At 45.9% G+C, this 20504-nt stretch overlaps 1 protein-coding gene across 9 annotated transcripts in view; it reads right to left on the bottom strand.

Moving 5' to 3' along the window:
- The window catches only part of AGAP1 (ArfGAP with GTPase domain, ankyrin repeat and PH domain 1), a 571803-nt gene that overhangs the window by 166119 nt on the left and 385180 nt on the right, over nucleotides 1-20504 (bottom strand). For all 9 annotated transcript variants that reach the window (XM_018040856.1, XM_018040848.1, XM_018040840.1 and 6 more), the window contains one exon: nucleotides 15203-15371. In XM_018040856.1, coding sequence (XP_017896345.1) covers nucleotides 15203-15371 — 169 coding nt within the window. The remainder of the gene's footprint in view (nucleotides 1-15202; nucleotides 15372-20504) is intronic.

The following is a 20504-nucleotide window of genomic DNA, read 5'->3' on the forward strand; positions in this document are numbered from 1 at the left end:
ATGAAATTCTGATATTTGCAGCAACATGGCTGGACTTGGAGGGCATTCAGTTCAGTTCAGTTTAGTCGCTCAGTCGTGTCCGACTCTTGTTAGGCTGAGTAGAATAAGCCAGACAGAGAAAGACAAATACGGGATGATATCATGCACTGGTGGCTCCTAAAAACCACGACAAAGTGAGTATAACAAAGAAGCAGACACGTAGGCGATAAGGAGCTGTTACCAGCGGGGAGTGGGGGGCGGGGCGATGAGGAGTACGGGCACAGACTATTACGTATAAAATAAGCCGGAACAACATGGGGAATACAGCCACTATTTTATAACTCTAAATGGAGTATAACCTTTAAAATTGTGACTCACTATACCTGTCACTCCCATAATAATACTGTACTTCAGGTAAACATTTTAAACAAATTTAAAAGGATGAAAAGGTGATACAGGCATGCACCAACAATCGACCGGAACAACATGTGTAAGAAGGCACCTGGCAGAATTGTTCAGAATGGTCCCACGCCAGAAATGGCTGAAGTGTCCATTCACCCACCACGGGCACCTCGTGGGAGATCCCTGGCAGTAAGAGGGAGTGGAGTCTGACGTGGGCCTCCTCAGGACAGACATCAGACAGGGCGTGGACCCACAGAAGACCAAGGCCGGGGCACCACCGGTCCTGGTCCCACACAGCCGCACCACAGGGCGAAGCCAACGGCGGAGCAGGAAATGAGACGGGCTCGCCCTGCACGAGCAGGGGGCGACGCGGGCCGTGGTGGGATGGGACCCGGGGGCTTGCTGGGCTGCCCGGCCACCGGCTGCGACCTGACCTCCACGCTGGTCACCCACGTTGTTGTAGCTTAGTCGCTCAGTTGTGTCCGACTCTTTGCGACCCCCGAGGACGGTAGCCCACCAGGCTCCTGTGTCCATTGGGTTTCCCAGGCAAGAATACTGGAGTGCGTTTGCCAGTTCCTTCTCCAGGGGATCTTCCCGACCCAGGGATGGAACCCACGTCTCTATGTCTCCTGCACTGCAGCTGGACTGATTCTTCACTGCTGAGCCACAAGGGAAGCCCCATACACTTAGCTAGAACTTAGGATTTTTCACTTTCTGAGTGTATATTCTAGAGAAGGAAATGGCAACCCACTCCAGTACTCTTGCCTGGAAAATTCCATGGATGGAGGGAGCCTGATAGGCTACAGTCCATGGGGTTGCAAAGTGTCGGACACGACTGAGCAGCTTCACTGTATATTAAATCAATATAATTTAGCACCCCCCCCCAAAAAAAAACCTCTTAGAAAAAAAGAAAAGAAAAAACTCATTTGAATGGTTTGTGAACGCAAAGGTCAGATCAGGAAGCATGAGATAAAGTTATCCAGGAGCAAGGAGACAGTTTCGCCAGCGTAAAGTCCCAGAGTGGTCCAGCCCTACAGAGTATGGGATGCTGGCATCCAGAGGAAGGAAGGCACAGAAGGACCACTTTGGTATCGTCTCAGTACTTCCCCCCAGGGTCTGCATTATCACGACAGACATGGTCGACTTCCTGGTCCATTCTGAACTCAGAAGCCTGTTCCCTCAAAGACCCCTTCTCTGGATCATCTGGTTGCTGGCCTTGATGGGCAGGGGTGGCTGCATTACAATGCTAATCCATGGAGCCTCACGCCAGCCCCTTGATATGGAGATGTGTGTGCCCACTGGGCCGGCTGATTAGTGCAAGCTTCCATGTGTCAAAAGCACCAAATTCTTCCCCAAGAATAATTTTAGCTTTACTTACATCCCTAAAGTGTGAGAGTTGATTTGAAAGGTACTTACCTCCACCATATGCTATTTTTCTTTAAACAATTTGCATTTCAAAGTGAATATGGCATTTATAGCTGAATGAATATCAGTATGTTGCCTGATCTCACACAAGCATGAAAAAGATGCTGGTTTTCTATTGAACAAGAATGTTTTCATTCGCCAAATGACATCAAAGACAGAATTCCTCTTTTAAGCTATAGGCTTATTACATTAAAATAGCCTGTCCTGATTTTAAAAAAAAAAACCCTGAAATAAAGCTTTTCATAGCATTCAAATAGAGATTCATCAACAATCTTTTTTCTTTAATACAGAATTCTGCTCACTGCATGTCCTGATTTTGGTTTATCTTCAATAACAAGATTTGATCCTTCCTACCAATGCTTCAACTGGGAAAACAATACTTGGGATTTGACTTACTGGTGAATCAGCCTGGAAAAGGGCAGAAACTCTTGGTGATGGTGATAATGAAGTTTCATGCAGTCCGAGAGTGGAGGAGAAAAACCCAAAGAGGATTCTATGAGTGTGTGAGTATGAAACAGACCTTTATTTCCATTGTAGGACTTTGTAATTAAAAAAAAAAAAAATTCATAATTACGGGAAAAAGATTAATAGGCACTCACTCTTTCCGTTGGAGGTCTTTGAAATACAGACTGCTGTTGGAGGCCTTTTTCTCATTCCTGTGTGGCTTCAAATCTTATTAAAAAAACTCAAGAGTTCAATGTTACCATGCAAACCTACGGCTATGCCCCGGCCCGCTCCGAGCACTGGAGGAAAAACCAGGTTGGCTGGAATCAGGACTGGACAGCGGAGGCCTTCCTAACGGCTACATCACTTCAAACTAGGCCTTCGCCATCTGTTCCGTCCTCTAATTACAAACCCAAAAATAATATAATTCACAACACTACCATAAAAAGTGAGATACAAATGATTTAAGTGCCTGTGAGGAGGGCCCACTCGCCTCACTATTTGCATTGGAAATCTGCCCTCCTTTTGGCAACCAGGATTTCAGGCTAAGAGGATTTTTTTTTTTTTCCCAAGGACACCTTCAGTAGCTTTTCTTAAAGATGCAGGCGTTCAGGACTCAGCACTGTGTGACAGTTGCTTTGTAAAAGAGCACAATTCAACACATTGACCACTGAGACAGGAATCGTGTGTTTCTCAGAACGCTATGCATTGTGTTCATTTTTTGGGTATATATTTTCTGCAGTATGCTGACTGGAGGAAAAAGGATGTACAGAGTCCAGACTCGGGGTAATGTCAAATCTAATTACTACTAAATAAAACATTGTGGCCATGCCCAGAATTGAAAATCCTGGAATTAAGACAGTCCGTGGTTATTTCCTAAAATGTGGAAACAGCTCATTTTATTCTGATTTCTCCCTGTTCTAAAGATGATGCCAAGGGGGAAAAAAAATGGGAGTATGCTTTGTTGTAGAAATTGCTTAAACTTGTTTTGCAAGGTTATACAGATACACAGAGAATGTAAATTAGAAGTCTACCAAAATGCATCTAATAGATCAACTCTTTATTGGACATGTACATATTTTTCTTAGTTATGACCACAGAAAAGATGTAATATTCTATTACACTTCTTTAATATAACTTCCCATCCATTTCTCCTTATTGTTCTGAAACCTTCATGATAATTTTAGGTCTAGAACATCTTACTGATTTAATGGAGATGACTCACCCTGCCATTTTCTTACCTCTGTATTGCTTTGACTGTTTGAAATTTCTCATTATCATAAACAATGTTGCAAAGGACATCTTCTACTTTTAGACGTTTCCTTAGGCTGATATCTTAGAAGAGTTATTATTGATTGGGTCAAACAGCATCAACATCTTTCTGACTCATGATATATGCTATGAATTAATTTTCTTAATGGACCAGTGGGCTAAAAGAAGATGGAACCTGAGCAAACAAGTCAGGTCATAACTTGTAAAACGGACACAACAGTAACAGTGATGATGGTCATAATGATGAGATAATCATAACAGCCCCCTGAGGTTAATACAAGGACCAAATTACACAAAGCACTTTGTCAACTGCCAAGCTTCTGAAGATACTGGTTGTTATTAATTTTGCCAATGGTGAGTTTTCCTTTTCCCTACAGTTTAATTTTTTTTTCCAGCAAAAATGGTGATACTGCTAATCTTGTGTTTGACTTTAAAATCTAACAAGTCTGGATATCTACTCCTCTTTCCCTTGTGGTGGCATCCTGGTGTGTGTAAGTTGCCCAGACCCTTTGCCTTGTATCTGTGTTTCGACGTCCTAGTCAACACCTCCCGCGAGCCCAAGCACTCTTTCACTGGCTGATGCTTCTTGAACCCCCGCTCCTGCACTCGGACCAGCACAGTGCTTAGTCTTGGGAAAACTTGACGACGCACTTCCCACTCTTCATCTCCCCACCAGAGGTAATGCCGAAGTCATCAGAAGTAGAGTAGATAAAGCGAGAGACAGAGAGAGGAGAAATCACATGCTCGGGGCTGACGCAAGCAAAGGATGACAGAGAGGACCTCACAGTGAGGAGAGGGGAGCTGGAGCATCCAAGGCCCACCCCAGCTTCCATCCCGTCGCTGGGATGCCGCACCACCTCGGGGACGGATAGAATTTGATGTCTGCTACAATTCAGGATGAAACCCTTAAGCCCATCAGAAGGTAAGTTCTAATAACTGGAAATGGGTTTAAATATTTACTCCAAAGACAAAGCCTGCGTCTTCCAGCTGTGTGGTGTGGCACTCATTCTTGCCAATGACACCTGCAGTTCTCATCCTGCCCGTTTATATGAGAGTGATGAACACTTGGCTGCTATGCATTCTGAAGATGCTGACGGACGACAGCAACCACCACCTGTGCTTATTTACACGCTGCTTACTTAGCCACAAGCCATTTCGTGGTACAGGTTATATGAACAAGTTTATATGCGGTAGTTATAATGAGGTATGACAACACTGCACAAAAGGAGGTTAACACTAAGGATTTTAAGTAATAAAACATGAATTTAACACTCATGCAGTCAGTCCAGTTACTCAGTCATGTCCGACTCTTTGTGACCCCCGTGGACTGCAGCCAGGCCTCCCTGTCCATCACCAACTCCCAGAGCTTGCTCAAACTCATGTCCATTGAGTCGGTGATGCCATCCAACCATCTCATCCTCTGCCTTTCTCCTCCTGCCTTCAATCTTTCCCAGCATCAGGGTCTTTTCCAGTAACTCAGTTCAATAAAATACAGTTTTATAAAATACAAAGTCCAAGATGCTCATATCTTGTCTTGTAGCTCCTTATTTGGCTCTGTGCCCTCAAGAACTTAGTTCAATTGCTCACTCCCTTCTTCAACATACTCCTTCTCCTCCACCTGACATATGCAGTAGGCATTTTTGTACAAAATCCCCCATAACTGAGCGGCGCACTGCTTTGGGGGCAGGCGTCTCTGGCTCTCACTGCATCTCCTGAGCCCTTTCGAGGAGGCGGCCGTGATGCCCACACAACGGCCCCACGCCCAGGCCTGTCCACCTGGACTTCCTCCTCTCCTTCCCAGGTCTCACAGAATCATCTCTCAGGACTGAATAGAGGCCCTGTCTGTAAGGAGTGAGGGCACTGGGCAACTCCGTGTTTGCAACGGTGAGGCTGTGAAGGGGGTACTTGTTTGTTAGTCAGGACATTTGGGGGGGTGACTCCTCACTAGGAACATTCCAGAGAGAGGCAAGGTCTCTGCAGGCGTGGTTACTTGAGATGCTGGGCCACAAGGTTCGGAGCTGGTGGGACATCAGGATGACCTGGTTCTCTCCTGCCAACACAGGAATGTTTACGTGGCAAGGGGGCCAACCATGGACTTGACTCGCACAGAAAGGCTGTAACCTGGGGCCCTGGTCCCGGCCGAGGCCCCGGCCAGCCTTCCTGAAGACTGTGGGTCACATACTGACGTCTGTCTTGGAGCTCTGCCTCCCCAGCCCTTTTCCTATAGCTCCTCCACGCTGACTATTTTGCTCATCATGAAAGCATCATATCAACAGCTGAAATCCTACTCTCCACTGAACACACACATTTTTGAGAGGGGAGAAAGTCTCTACAGCAACTTTTATTTACTTATTGGAATATCTGTTCCCATAGAGATGTACAACTTAGTATTGCCAACATCCCTCGTATGTTTATAATGAAAACCATCAAGGATTAACTTGCTTCTGTCAATTGTTACAGAAGGGAACACTCCATTTGGAGTTTAAACGACTGAAGATGTTTTCCTTAAACTGGAAGTTGTGGCTTTGATTTCTATGGGAACTGTACCCCAAAGGTCTCAACCATAGAATACTGCAATGGAGGAACCGTTATCAGAAAGCCAACATAGTTACCCTCAATATTTATCACTTGCATCTCACATGACAGGTGATATTCAAGCATATTTACTTCATGCAAAAATAATTGCCAGGTCACGACATTAGGAGAGGATAACAAAGGAAGAGAAATAGTGGTCTACATCTCAAAGAGTTTACAGTTTAATGCCAAAAACAATATAGCACGGATTTGCCTAAACCTCAGTGGGAAAAACATGTCAACAGAGAAAACCAACAGTAAGAAGGCATTTCTCCTAAGAGCAGAAGAGGCCGAATCAAATAATAGCTTGAGTCATTTCACTTCAGATGTCACCAACTTTCTCAAATGCTAGTCTCAGAGAAGCCCCATGAGACATGTTTAACCTAAAAATAATGAATTACTACTTAGCCATCAAAACCTAGCCCGCTGAAATCTGGTTTATGGAAGCAGACCTCACCATGTGATGCTGATTTGGGGGAGTATTCTCAAGCAAATTAATTCTCAACCAAGAAGGCAAGCGTCTGCAAGTGTTCCGCCAAGTTACAGGAGTTTAGGCGAGGTGTCCAATTGATGCACTGGCGAGTTCACGCTGTAAACAGAACCCAAGGGGTGGGCAATAATCGGGTGGCCAAGGCAGGCACGGGGTGAGAAGCCAGGCTCTGAAGCCCTAACAAGCCTGAGATGCGACCCACCGGGAGGGGATCGCTCATCCGGCTCACAGAACAGGCTCTGGAGTTATTACCATGTCTTCTAGACCATCTGAAACTAAACAAAGAAAAACTTTTGTTTCTACGAGACAACCACGGATCCAGTTTTGATGTCGCGTGATTTTTTTTTTTTTTAAATAGCTATTACCACCGTAGCAGCAGCTTAGCGACTCGGCGTCTGCAGTGTGAGCAGTTTTGATAAACAGCCTCTGCGGGCCACACAACGGGGATAATGTATCCTTAAGTACCGCCAATGAGCTGCCATTCTGCACAGCCAATTACTTCTGTGCGTCTGTCACTCAAAGGAAAAATGACTGAGCCCATTAGATCAAACCTTTGTCACTGTTCCTAATGCACTCTTAGGCCTCATTAATCTCCGGGAGCAGCAACAGAGCCGCCGGTGTCTCATTGCCTCCCCCGATCAGGCCCACGTGAAGTCTCTCATCTCTCCCCCAAGTGCTCCGCGTTAATCAAGCTCTCCTTATTACCCCAGTCCCTGTCACGGCGGAGAGCGCGCTCCCTCTTAAATGCTCTCATTATGACCCATCTTTAGAGCCGGCTAAGTGGAAAAAAAAAAAAAAGAGAGGAGAGGGAGAGAGGGAGAAAGAGGACGGGAGAGAAAGAGGAGAGGAAAAAGCAAGTCCGATCACATTAATATTCATGACAATAATTAGTATTCTAGGTCACTGAATATTCATGCTATTAGTTTGGTTTTTTATGGGTTTGCTGGATGTCCTGATTACTGAAGTGTGGAGCAAAACAGCATGGTTGAGACTTTCGATGTCAACGGCGGTTCAGTCCGCAAAACACGTTGAGATCCTTGCCCCTCCGCCCCCCAGCTAGAAAAAAAAATCAGCTCGACCCTTGGGGATGGCTTTCCTATCTCGAAACCACTGGGGGCCTGTGTTGGGGGGAGGTGGAGGAGAAGTGGGGGGGAAAGGTTTCCCCCCTTTTACAGAGGTCCCAGTGTCAGTCTGGTGAGGATGAAAACACACCCACAAATACCCAACAAAAGACGCACTTTGGGGACCACAAGAGAGCTGACATCTCAAGATCGCATGTTGCAACTGGGAGCTGGGGAGAACACAGGAATAAAGAGAGGATGGACACACGGAACCAGAGCGGGGTGCCCGTGGAGATCCAGGGACGTCTTAACGGGGACGCCTCTTGCTGCCATCGTCGGGGGAGCTGGGGGGTGGGGGGCATGGGTTTAGTAAGTCTAAGCCACTAAGTCTACCCAACGGCTAAATAAACACTTCATGGCACCTGCAAAATTAATTCAAAGACCTGAGTTCTCAACACTCTTCCTTTTCTTCACTGGTGATGAGCAGGACTATCATGATGGATTCCTGACACAGTGCTGAAGAGCCAGGCTTTGGAAAGGCACGGCTTGTGTTATCCTGACAGGGATGGAGGTAGGCACTGTTCCCGTTTTCGAGACGTGGAAGCTGGGGGTTTAGAGACACCTGCACAAGGTCCTAGGATGGGGGAGGCGGGATTCGGTTTAGTGTCTGTGACTCCAAAGCCCCCACTGTGGGCCCTTATGTTTCCTGCTTTCTACTGAAACATCAAAATAACTGTCAGAGCTGAGCTCTATTCTGTCACACGTGGATACAGTTCTACCAACCTGGCCCAAAACTCATGTCAGAAAGTATTTCTGGACATTTGCCCACCTTCTCTGGAAAAGTTTTTTTTTAGAAAGTTTAGTCACTCAGTCATGTCTGATTCGTTGCAACCCCATGGACTGTAGCCTACCAGTCTCCTCCGTCTATGGTATTTTCCAGGCAAGAGTACTGGGTTGCCATTTCTTTCTCCAGAGGATCTCCCTGACCCACGGATCGAACCTGGGCTCCCACACTGGAGGCAGACGCTTTACCGTCTGAGCCACCAGGGAGGTGGCAGTTCTTCCACCCTCTCTGGAAGCATCCCTGAAATGACAGTTGGGTAGATTCTCTAAATGTGACTTCTGATGGGTTCCCTTAGAATGGCAACGTAGGACTTCCTGGTGGTGCGGTGGATAGGAATCCATGTGCCAATGCCAGGGACATGGGTTCGAGCCCTGGTCCAGGAAAATCCCACGTGTTGCGGAGCAACTAAGCTGGTGAGCCACAGTTACTGAGCCAGAGCTCTAGAGCCCACCAGGCGCAACTCCCAAGCCCATAAGCTGCAACTACTGAAGCCCGCATGACTGGAGCCTGTGCTTCACCACGAGAGAGGCTGCAGCCACGAATAGCCTGTGCGCTGCAAGGCAGAGCAGCCCTCGCTTGCTGCAGCTAGAGAAAGCCTGCACAAAGCATCAGAGATCCAGCACAGCTAAACCTGAAAACAAGCAAACAAGAAGGATGGAGAAGGCAGATGCTGCCCTGGGCATCCTGAGAAACCCGTCTTGGAGGAAGGGAAAGATGTGATGGGGAGGGCGGACTTGAATCAGGTCTGAATCAACAAACGTCTTCTTGCTGGAGTAGATGCTGCAGTAATTTTTTCAAAAACCCATTGAGAGGGAAATGTTCTATATCCAGGTGTGTTATCCAAAAATGTTTTCTTTCTGCCTTCACACTTCATTGATAATAGCTTGACTCTACATAAGCTTCTAAACTCAAAATGATTTGTCCATGTAACAAATACAAGGTGGTGTTCTTGGGAAGGCCAAGGTCGGTAAGAGTTTTCTTCCTTGATAGGTTAACCTCGGTCGCTCCTTCACTTGGATGCTTTGGGGAACTTGTCCATGTTTACTCTCCTATCCAGTTTGAGACCTGACTCTTCAAATGGGAAGACACTGGCATTTTCTTGGTCGTCTCCAGCATCCTCTCTTCTGTTACATCTTTGATTGCCAGCAGTACCTTTAGCTATGTTCTTCATAGTTTGTAATCCATCTACTGAAATTTTTATTTTCGCAATTTCCCCCCTTAATTTCTCCTCAGAGCTCTTTCTCCTCAGGGTTTTCATCTCATCTTTAGTTTGCTTCATTTCGAAAATACAAGAACCGACCTCTTAAATCTTTCTCGTGATAGTAATCGTTGTTGCTTAGTCACTCAGTTGTGTCTGACTTCTGCAACTGTAGCCTGCCAGGCTCCTCTGTCCGTGGGACTTCCCAGGCAAGAATACCTGAAGTGGGTTGCCATTTCCTTCTCCAGTACATGTTCCTGACCCCAGGAATAGAACCTGTGTCTCCTGCTTGGCAGGCAGACCCTTTATCACAGAGCTACCTGGGAAGCCCTGATGGCAGCTGTAATTTCCTCTCACAGAAGAGCCGGGAGCCTCCCCATCTTCACTGCAGGCCTTCTGCTCTGGCTAACTTGCAAGTTCCAAACTGAGACCCAGGCTGGGTCCGCAGTATGAAGGCATGACAATGCGTTTTCCCTCCTCCTCCCCAACCCCCTGGCAAAACGTGACGTTAATATCATCAGATTTCCAGCATTTTAATGTCTGAGATGTAGTCAGCATTCCAACACTGGCAAACCACTCCCCAATACTAGGAATAGCATAAGACTCAGCCTTCCCTGGTGGCTCAGACGGTAAAGCGTCTGTCTACAATGTGGGAGACCTGGGTTCGATCCCTGGGTTGGGAAGATCCCCTGGAGAAGGAAATGGCAAGCCACTCCAGGACTATTGCCTGGAAAATCCCATGGACAGAGGAGCCTGGTGGGCTCCAGTCCGAAGAGTCGGACACGACTGAGCGACTTCACTTCACTTCACTTCACTTCAGCCTTCCCCCGAGTAATTTTCTATCCCATTGCCCCTTTTAGACCCACCAGCTTCAGTGGTCTCATTTGTGTGTTTATCGTCGGACTCCTCCAGCCTCCACTGGAGGGTACAGCCCTTGGAGGGAGGGTCTTGTTTCACCCCCTGGAACTCCAGAGCACTAATCAGGGCTGGGCAGGCACTGATTCAGTAATGATGGTGAGGGCATGGTACAAGGGGTGGAGCAACACAGTACCCAAATCGTCACGCTTGTTGAGACAGTCTAAAAGTCAGCGTCAACATGGTTAGGCATCATGAGACTTGGAGCACGGAACGCACCATGGCCGCACACTAGCAATGCCAGAGAAACATCTGGATAATTATTTCAGCTAAGAAAGAGTTAAGATGGCCGGATAAAAAAAAATACAAACATTCAGAGCTTTCTTATTTCTTACCAATTAGATGATACAATAGACACGCCCCCTAAAATATAACCTTCACATTTCACCAAAAATTATAAAGTAATAGAATGGATTAACAGTAGTCTGATCTATCCTAACAGTCATAGAATAAATAACATACAGAGGGGTATATAATAAGTTTGAATAAATGGGAAAGAACTGTGTTAGAATAAGAAACTCAATATAGCTACGATGTCAGTTCCTCTACTACTAATTCATAGATGAACAGCATGACAATTAGAGTCACAATGAGATTATTTTTAGGGGGAAGAGGTTTCAAGTTTTGCTGAAGTTTATTGGAAAAAAAAAATAAATGGGTGGCAATAACCAAGAAAAACTATAAAATCAGAGTAATAAGAAACTATGTTATAGGTTCTATTACCAGGTATAAATCGAGCCGTGAACCTAAGACAGCAGAGGAAACCCACACAATGTGGAGAAAGTAGGTCAACGGAATAAATTTTTTAGCCCCGAAACATAACCAATTTGATTAAATGAGTTAGTTGCACAAAAAAGGAGACAAACAGAGTCAACAGGAAAAGGAAATAACAGAGAAAGAACAATTAGTTATGTATTTGAATAAAAAGTTTAACTAGATTTCCTATTACATATAATAGACCCAAACAAATTAGAGGTAGACTAGACGTTAAATATAAAAAAAAAAAAAGGAAAGGGACCAACAGTAAAATTATAAAACTCTGAAATAAATATATATGATTTATGGTCTTATTTCAGGATTATTAAAGGATTTCTAAATACCTAAAATAGAAACTGTAGATGTACAAGTCTAATGATTTTATGATATACCAAAGAAGGAGAACCTCTGTATGCAAATAAGACCATGAAATCAAAAAAGCAAATAGTAGCTGCAAAATATATTACAAAGTGTTAATACCCTTAATATACAAGGAGTTCTTACGTGTTAATAAGCAAAAGACAAGTCCCTAGTGCAGCAACGGGCGAAGGATGCATCTAAAGACTACAACGTAAGAAACACAGGCGACCTAAAGACATATGTGATGCTCAACGTCAGCATGAACTGAAGGAATCCAAACAAGCGAAACACCAAATGCTTTCACTGCTCATGAGATTAGCACAGATTCTAAAAATGTGTGAAAGTGAAATGAGCACTCACTTTATACACGGAAGTTTATTTTATATAAAACCTCTTTAGAAATGAATTTGGAAATGTGTAACAAGAATCTTATAAATGTTTATATCTGTTTACCGAGTCACTTCAACTCCAGACTTTTAGTCTAAGATATTAGTAAGTTATGCACAAAGATTTCAGAATAAGTGTGTATCAGGTCAGGCCTAGGTGAATGTAAAAGTTATACAAGGGGAGGCACACGACATCGATCTGATTCAATAACGTGGAGATAGAAAGTGAAACAAGCAATCAAAACAGCTACAAAGAAATGGCAGTTCATCCAGAGTTCCAAACCAAAGTGGCAGAATTCTAATGAGCTGACAGTTGAAAGATGAGGTTAAGTACTGTGGTAAGTTCTTTGTCAAGTAGCTCGAAAATAACTCATACCCATTTTTCAGCTAAAAAAAAAAAATCCATCACTTGAAAGCAGCAATGATTTGCTTTGAACTAAGTTTGCCGGGCTGGAATGCTTCCTATGAGCCAGTACTACGAACAGCCGGGTAGACGTCACTCTGGCCGGACACCAGTTGATGACACTGTCCAGGACTTGGCAGAGGGCGCCACAGCCCTGAGCCCTGTGGCCACGAGCGGCTTTCCTCCCCATAAGTGGTGCTGTGCTCCGGCGGACGTCGTAGTCCCACTTCCGAGTCCCTACTTGTGTTTTTTTTAAATTAATTTATTTAAATTGGAGGATAATTCCAATGCTGTGACAGTTTCTGTCGCACATCAACATGAGTCGACCACAGGTATATATGTGTCCCCCCCATCCTGAATCCCCCTCCTCCCCACCTCCCTGCCCTATCACTCTGGGCTGTCCCGAGCACTGGCCCTGGGTGCCCTGCTTCAGGCACTGAACTTGCACTGCTCGCGTCCCTCCTTGTGATCCAAGGAGGATGAAAATCTACCAGGCTCCCTGCATGGCAATGCACGCGGTGTAGGTTGATTACCCGCTTGTAACGAACTGAGGGTGTGACCATGGAAAAAGGATTTTGTTTGTGCCCCGAAGCCTCCCATTCACCCAACAGCAAGACTCTTAAAGAGAAGGCAACTGGACATTGTGGACTCAATCCTAGGCTGAGGCCCACGACATAACATCTCCTGGGGATGTGATAAGGTTTATATGGCATTGGTGTGTTTTCTATTTGTTAACAAACACAACATTTTCCTTAGGACAGTCAGTGGCGGTGAAGCTCCAAAGAGCACAAATCTCAAGATGACGTTCAAACCCCAAATCTTACATAGCCCACACGGCTTCAAATTGTCAGGACTCTTTCCTCGTCCTACTTGCTGGCAAGTTCCCACCCTTTCTTCCCACCCACACGGGTATCCCCTGGAAGCCTTGTCCCACCTCCTGGGGTGGAGCCAAGCACATGGCCTTGGGCCTTCACACCCCCTTACCTGCCCCGACTATGGGCCGCTGCACTGATTCATCTACCCAGAGACGGAGATTCCGGAGGGCAGGGATAACATCTCATATTTCTCTTCCCCCGGGGTGCAGGACAGTGACCAGCACACATTAGAAACTTCATATATACTTGCTGACTTGAATAAATAAATGGAGAGACGTGGCATGACGGTCGCTTAGAAGGGGATATGGAAATTTGGTGACTTTCCTTAAGGGGTGACTGCCCTGCATGGAAGTTCTGGAGGTCGGGAACTTGGGATCCACACAATGCACAATCCCTGGCATGGAACAGATACTCAAGAAGTGCTTTTTGAACAAAAGAAATAGTTTAAAATGAAGACAGCAGCTTTTTATTCACTATAGAAAAATTCTTTTTTCCTTGGGCACTTTTCTCTCTTCCCATAGAGTTAGCACACCATCCTGAAAGGGAAAATTCACGTATCTCTTGGAAGGAAGGTCAGTAGGCCATGAGACACATAGGGTAATCTTATCTGCTTCCTGGAATGAACTAATGTCTCTGTTATGAGAAAGCCCAGTTTTACTTTGATTAGTAACAACAGCTGACATTTGTGTTGTGTTTATGAGTTTCCGCAGTACCTGCCATCACACCTCTGTGACGGAGGCAGGCCGGGCCGGATGAGCCTCATGGGAAGTGCAGTCAGTTACCTACCCAACACCTCGCAGCCCCCGGCAGCAGGGCACAGGCTGGTGGACCCCAAATTCCGTCTCCTTTTTACTAGCCTCCTTTGGCCAACAATGTCATTCACACCATGGAACGATGGGGTGAGCATCATTTCTCTTTAAAAGCATTTAGCGTTTCAGAAAGGAAGAAAGGCAGCGTGTTTAAGAGGCAGGGACACATGCCAGGAATGACTGCAGCACCGAAATCTATTTTGAGAAAATCAGATGTAAGCTGGAGAGGAGAAAGGAAATAACTGAAATCCGTTAAGGGATTCCATTTGTTGAAGGAGTCTGAATTTGTTGGTGGGAAGACTTAAAGTCCTCACCACCTTTCCTCTGGTAAGAAATCATGGAAGGCAAAAGCCACAGCATGGTTTGCCAACCAAGACTCTTATACAACAATGAACCACAATACCCTGGAGGGCTTGCGCTGTACACCGAGGCTGGGAATTTCTCAACACACCTATTTTGAGAAACACTGATTTTCTCTGATGCTGAATGAAAGACAAATCCTCCTTTAAAAGAGAATGCAGAAAACCAAAGCTGTGTCGAAGAAGACATAACAGTTACAATACAAAACCGAGAGAGTCTGAAATTTTGTGCAGGTCCAATGGTTTGCTTTAAATCTTGCTCCAAATTGGTGTTTCCATTTTTCTATACACATTTACGACAAATTAGTTAGGACTAATCCTTGACACTTTAACAGTGAACTGATGTTTTTCAGAGGGCCCTTAAAGCCTCCATCACGTGTAAGGTACAACTTTCAACCGCCCAGCCCTGGAAAGGCCTAGCGGTCCACACAGCTGTTACTCAAAGTGCCGCTGTTTGCTTGTGGGCAGTCCTGGGACCCAAAGCGCAGGGGGAACAAGTACCCACAGAAGACATGAGAGGGTGTCCATTAGCCTGCAGTCTAATGGCAGAACTCCATTTAACCTGAGAAGCCCAGCACTGTCTCCCACATCGGGGCCACCCATTGCTGGAGTCGGGCCGGATCTCCTCGGCAGGTCGGCTGTGAGCTTACCTGAATTCGGTGAAATGTGCAAGCTGCTCATGTCCTTGGACAGGCCGTTGGTTTTCGGGCTGGAGATGGGTGCGCAGGCCGACGTGGCTCGGGGGGGCCTCTTCCCTGGGACTTTCACAGTGGTTCTCAGAAGATCAATCTCTTTACCGTGAACATTCTGCATGTAATCCTGTTCAAAACGTTAAAACACCCAAGAGAGATTAAAAGGGAGACCTTCTACAATCTAGGACAAGAGGATCTATGAGACATCATGAGGCGTCATCCTATGACCCTTCCATGGTGGTGAGCTCTTTAAAAAATAAGGAGGCTTTGATCTGTCTTGTCCTGATGGCGTCATCATTATACTGAAATCAGCTCTGCCTGTGTCCTGAACTAGCCCAGGCTCTGGAGATACAGGAGACGCAGTAGATGCTTCTATGCAGGAGGGTAAAGAAAATAAATATGGACATGAAATCCTACTCTGTGAACTGATACTTATCAGATGGCACATGAGGAGCCTGGGCTCTTCCTGTGAGTTGCAGGGAAAATTCCATGAAGTAGAAACTGTTTTGTAATAACCTTTTTGTCTCTGATGGTGATACCCTTGAATGTCTAGCTAAGACTGAAGTTGTCTGCTGGGAACTCAGGTAAACACTCTAACTCAGAGGCCAAACGTTTTGTTCAGGAAGATGTCTGAGGGGTCAGTGGTAGGGTGCTGAAAAAACATAGAGGTCCCTAATGGATGGACAAGAGCCGGATGTTCAGGTAGAAAGCACATTATTTATATTCAGTGTGAGGTTTCATCAGGGGATTCGCTGTGCTCAGAACCAGTGTCTTGCTGCTGTCTGTGTTCTGGAGGTGAAGGACTAGCAGCTGTCATGGAACCAAGGAGAAGTCTGGGCACACAGTGGGCCGTCATCCAATTCTGCATGGAGGAAAACAACACTTAGGAGTCAGCCGATGGATGGGCAGAGAGGAGACGGCGACTGAGAGCCATGGTGAGGGGTCTCTTGGTGCATTAGGAGTTATTGATCTTTTCATGTGTTTTTATGGGCAATCAGCCCCCTTGTCTCTGCAGACGTATCATTAAACCAACGTCGCACACTGAGAAACGCTGCAGTCTATCTAAATCACTGTTGGATAAATAATATTTCAAGTGTTTTAAGACGAACCAGGGAAGGAAATCAACAGATTCCTTCCTTGGCAGAATCCTTCACGCGTGTTTGTTAAGTCGCTTCAGTCACGTCCAGCTCTTTTCGACCCCAGGACTTGTAGCCCACCAGGCTCCTCTGTCCACGGGATTCTCCAGGCAAGACTGCTGGAGTGGGGTTGCCACTTCCTCTTCCAAGGGATCTTCCCGACCCAGGGATTGAACCCATTCCTCTTACGTCTCCCGCATTGGCAGACAGAGTCAGTACCCCGTCAACAGGGCCAGTTGACGCAGGGAGAGAAGGAGGCGATGGTCTAGGAGCGAACTGCACAGTCAGAGGGGCCAGGAAAGTCGGTCAAGGCGTGTGACGGACGCTCGCGAGGAGACGCAAGGTACCAGGGAAGCCAAGAGAAGGACCCCACTGGCTTCTTTTAATTGCAAGACAAGGTCAATATTTCAGGAGGTGAAGCAGCTGAGAAGGGACTGGTATATCCAGAAGCAGGAAGTTTTCCAATAGAAATTATGGCCCCCAAAGGAATCCAAAGTCCAAGATTCCAACCCAGAGCAAGAGCCCAAATTGAGTTGTCAGGACAGACAGAGCTGTCCTCTCTCGGCCATAGGCAGGAGGGAGGACGGACTGAGCATCACACCTCCCCATGGAACCTAAGCAGCTGAGAGTCGTGGCCACGTGGGGGCCACTCCAGACTCAGGAAAGGGGCTGGGAGAATTCTCAACAGAGGAGGAGGAAGTGCTGGAAGAGAAACTCCATCACGTGAGCGGAGCTTGAGATGGAGAATACAGAACCCCAGAAGGTTTGCCGAGCACCAGCCCAGCAAGAGAATATGCAACAGGGTCACAGGTGATCAGTCAAGGACAGACCTCAGATGGCCAATTCTTAGCACAGAACAGAAGCTCAAAAAGCCGCAGCTAGACTCAGGAGGAACATGGGACTGCACACGGATAGAGGAAGGGTCAGGGGGTGCACCACAGTAGAGGCGAATTCAGACCAGCTCCTCCAGGGAGGGGCGAGGCTGGGCCTTCTTCAGTGATGATAAACCATCCAGACGGAAGCGCCTGCACCGGCTCGTACGCCGAAAGTCGGAGAAGCTGGGGGCATAGGCACTGATACACTCGGGGCTGGACCAGCCGGGCAAGTCATCTCCCATCTCTTGCGGAGGGACATCTGCCAGGGTTGGCCATGGGCATATTGTAAGGAGAGTCATCACGGGTTTAGGGAAGGGAGGTGCTATGTCCAACTGGGAACAGACTAAAGACTCCACTTGAAAGTTAAGATGCTTAGAAACTGCTAGAAACTGCGCCCCCTGATTCCCACCACAAGTACTATTTACTATGAAAAAAATTGTGATTTCAAAAGGATGAGGACAAAGGATAGAAAGAAAGTCGTTATCCTTAAATTAGGCTGAAGGATAAGGCAGATGGGAGGAAACACTGAGGTCTCAAGACGCAGCTTGTCAAGAGGATGGCAAACAAAAAACATAAGGAAGAAGTGACCTTCAGGCAGCACAGGACCAAGGGTCAAGGTCACTGTGAAAAAAGGTTGTTCTCAAGCAGTTTTCACTTACTTCCATTGATATCTACTGAAAAGGGGCAAACCTCAAGTTTCAAAACCAAAGTTAGGACTTGTAAATAATGAATTCCTTCTTGCATAGTTACTCCTTTAAAAATATCAACTTGCTATAACTTTCTTCTTTAATGCCAATTCTTAACAAATTAAAATACAATAACAGGAGTGTAATTGAGCATTTATGGCTTATGGGCTCTGAAATGAGCCTAATCAGAGAGTGACTAAGCCTCAGCATGGCCTCCTTTTTAATAGGCATGTTTTAACATACAATAACCAGGATATTTTATTTAAAATTATTATAGAAATGTACCAAGTGCCGGCTCTCCAGATCTGAATGCGGCGAAGGGACTCATTTATCTTTGGCTCAGCACGGGCTGAGGGATCTGTTTTTCCTGCCTGAGTTAGGCACTTCAAAGCACAGATGAATTAGTTCTTAAGAAATTCAGAGGGTAAGTTTGGCAGTTCCTAAATTTCAAGCCTCTAACATTGCTAAAACCTTTACAAGATGCATTTCCTAGTCCACACAAGTCTTTTAGCTTGGTGTTTTCAGAAACAGGTGGATACCGGAATCAGTGGCTTCTAGCTTCTCCCAAGAGAAACAACACGGGAGTTTTCTGGTTTTGAAAGAATTACCCTTTTCATCTGGCCCCAGCTTGGGACTTGAGGAATTGAAGCTACAACCTCTAAATAACGTCGCCTCTTTAGAAGTGGGACATGGGGCCCAGTGGTCCAAAGTAGGGACCTCGCAGGGTGAAATAAAGCCAGCGAGCTTGATTTTGATATGCAAATGTTCCAGATACATCCCTTCCCTGTGTTCCTGGTAGAAAAATGCTGATCGAGGATAAAAGGGGAAAAAACCCTTTAACAAGGCATGAGGGTAATTCAAAGCCAAGTACTTTTAAACAGCACTTAACAAGTCCCTGGGGCCCACTCAAGAGCCCGGCCCCCCAGAGGTGCCATCTCCTGCCCCTCAACAGCTTGAAAAAGTAGTAATTGCAAACCTATTTGCATTTTTCTTCTCAAGTTGTCCGTGCTCATCGCCTGGATTATTTTTTGCAAGCAGGCACCGGAGCGGAGGGACCCGTCCTGGACCGGGTGGATGGAGCTTGGTAACCGCGCCTGGCGCCCCCCTGCCACCCGGCTCCCGCACCTTTGCCATCCCTTGGTTTTTACATTTTCCTCCTAATTATGTTGCATCTATTGCCGTACACTTAATTAGCTGCATTAATGTGATTTCTTTTCACATAGTCAAGCAATTAAGAGCTATGATTGAGTTTCATTCAATTAGCCTCAACAAACATGCTAATTGATGTCCCAGATGCAAATGAGGTACAGTGAGGGAACCTGCTAGCAACTGAGAGCGTGTCAGGGACCCGCAGCCTCCAGCTTGCTGACAGCAGCGCAGCTCCACGTGGCTCCCTCCTTCCTCGGGCTGCCTCTGGAGACGGCGTGGAGCCCTGGGCACCTTGGTGGGTGTACCAGATCCCTCCTGATTGGCGCATTAATGAATGCGCTGCGGAAACGGTTTTGTCCTAAAGTCTCACAGTTACAACTTACCAGGACCGGAAGGTCGTCACTGAAGAAGCACTGAGTCCCAGCCAGGAGACTGGCGTCAAGTCCCTATCAAAATACTGCACAAGGCTCCTAAAAAAAAAAAAAACTGTCCAGGAGCTCTCCCCAGACAGCCAAGGGAACAATGTGTGGGTGTCGTCTTGGCCATCCCAGAGCCCTCTGTGTGCCTGACGCCCTACAGTTCTCAGTAAATGGTGAGTTCATCTTAGTCAGCTCGGGGGCATTTGGCCCTTGAAGTTAAGCTCAAAATACAGCAATCCATCAATAGTCCCTAAAAATACTCTTACTATATTGATTCTCACTGCTTCCCATCCCTTTGTTACCTTTGGCTGTCTGGTGAAAGATGATTTGCTTCATGTGTTCATAGGGTACCAAAAAGCAGTTTAACAAGATCTTAGAGAGAAACCCAAATGCATCCATGATGTGGTTGGCATCTCAAAGTTAGATCATCAGAATAAAACACACAGCTCTGAAATGCACTCAATATCACCCCAATTTCACATATACTTTTTAAAGGTATTAAGACTATTTGTTTCCATAATTACACGATGGAAAAAAATTACAGGAATCTGTGTTCCAATTAGGTTTTCTCAATAAGTTCTGGTTCCTAACTGTACATAAAATGTTGAGAAATTTACACTTTCCTATTACTATCTAGTATTTTGTCTAAGTGAGATAACTGTTAGGACAGACGGATGCTTTGCTTTGGTCTTTGAGTCATGGCTAATCTAATCAAGCATTTTCTCTTTGCATAATCTAAGTTCAGCAACCCTCAAAGTGTAGTTTTCAACACCCTATCAGAGGATTCACAAGTTCAACGCTATTTTCAAAACAACCCCAAGACATCGTTTGCTTTTTCCCTGTGTTGAAATTTGCTCTGATAGTACAGAAGCGCTGTGAGTGATAAGCACTGACCGCGTCTCAGCATGGAGCGAGACCATGGTAACCAGGTTCTGCTCTGCACACCGTCCTTCTTTCACTGATTCCTATGCTCTCAAAATGCAAACAAAACACAG

The sequence above is a fragment of the Capra hircus genome, chromosome 3 (genome assembly GCF_001704415.2).
Source record: "Capra hircus breed San Clemente chromosome 3, ASM170441v1, whole genome shotgun sequence".
Lineage (NCBI taxonomy): Eukaryota > Metazoa > Chordata > Mammalia > Artiodactyla > Bovidae > Capra > Capra hircus.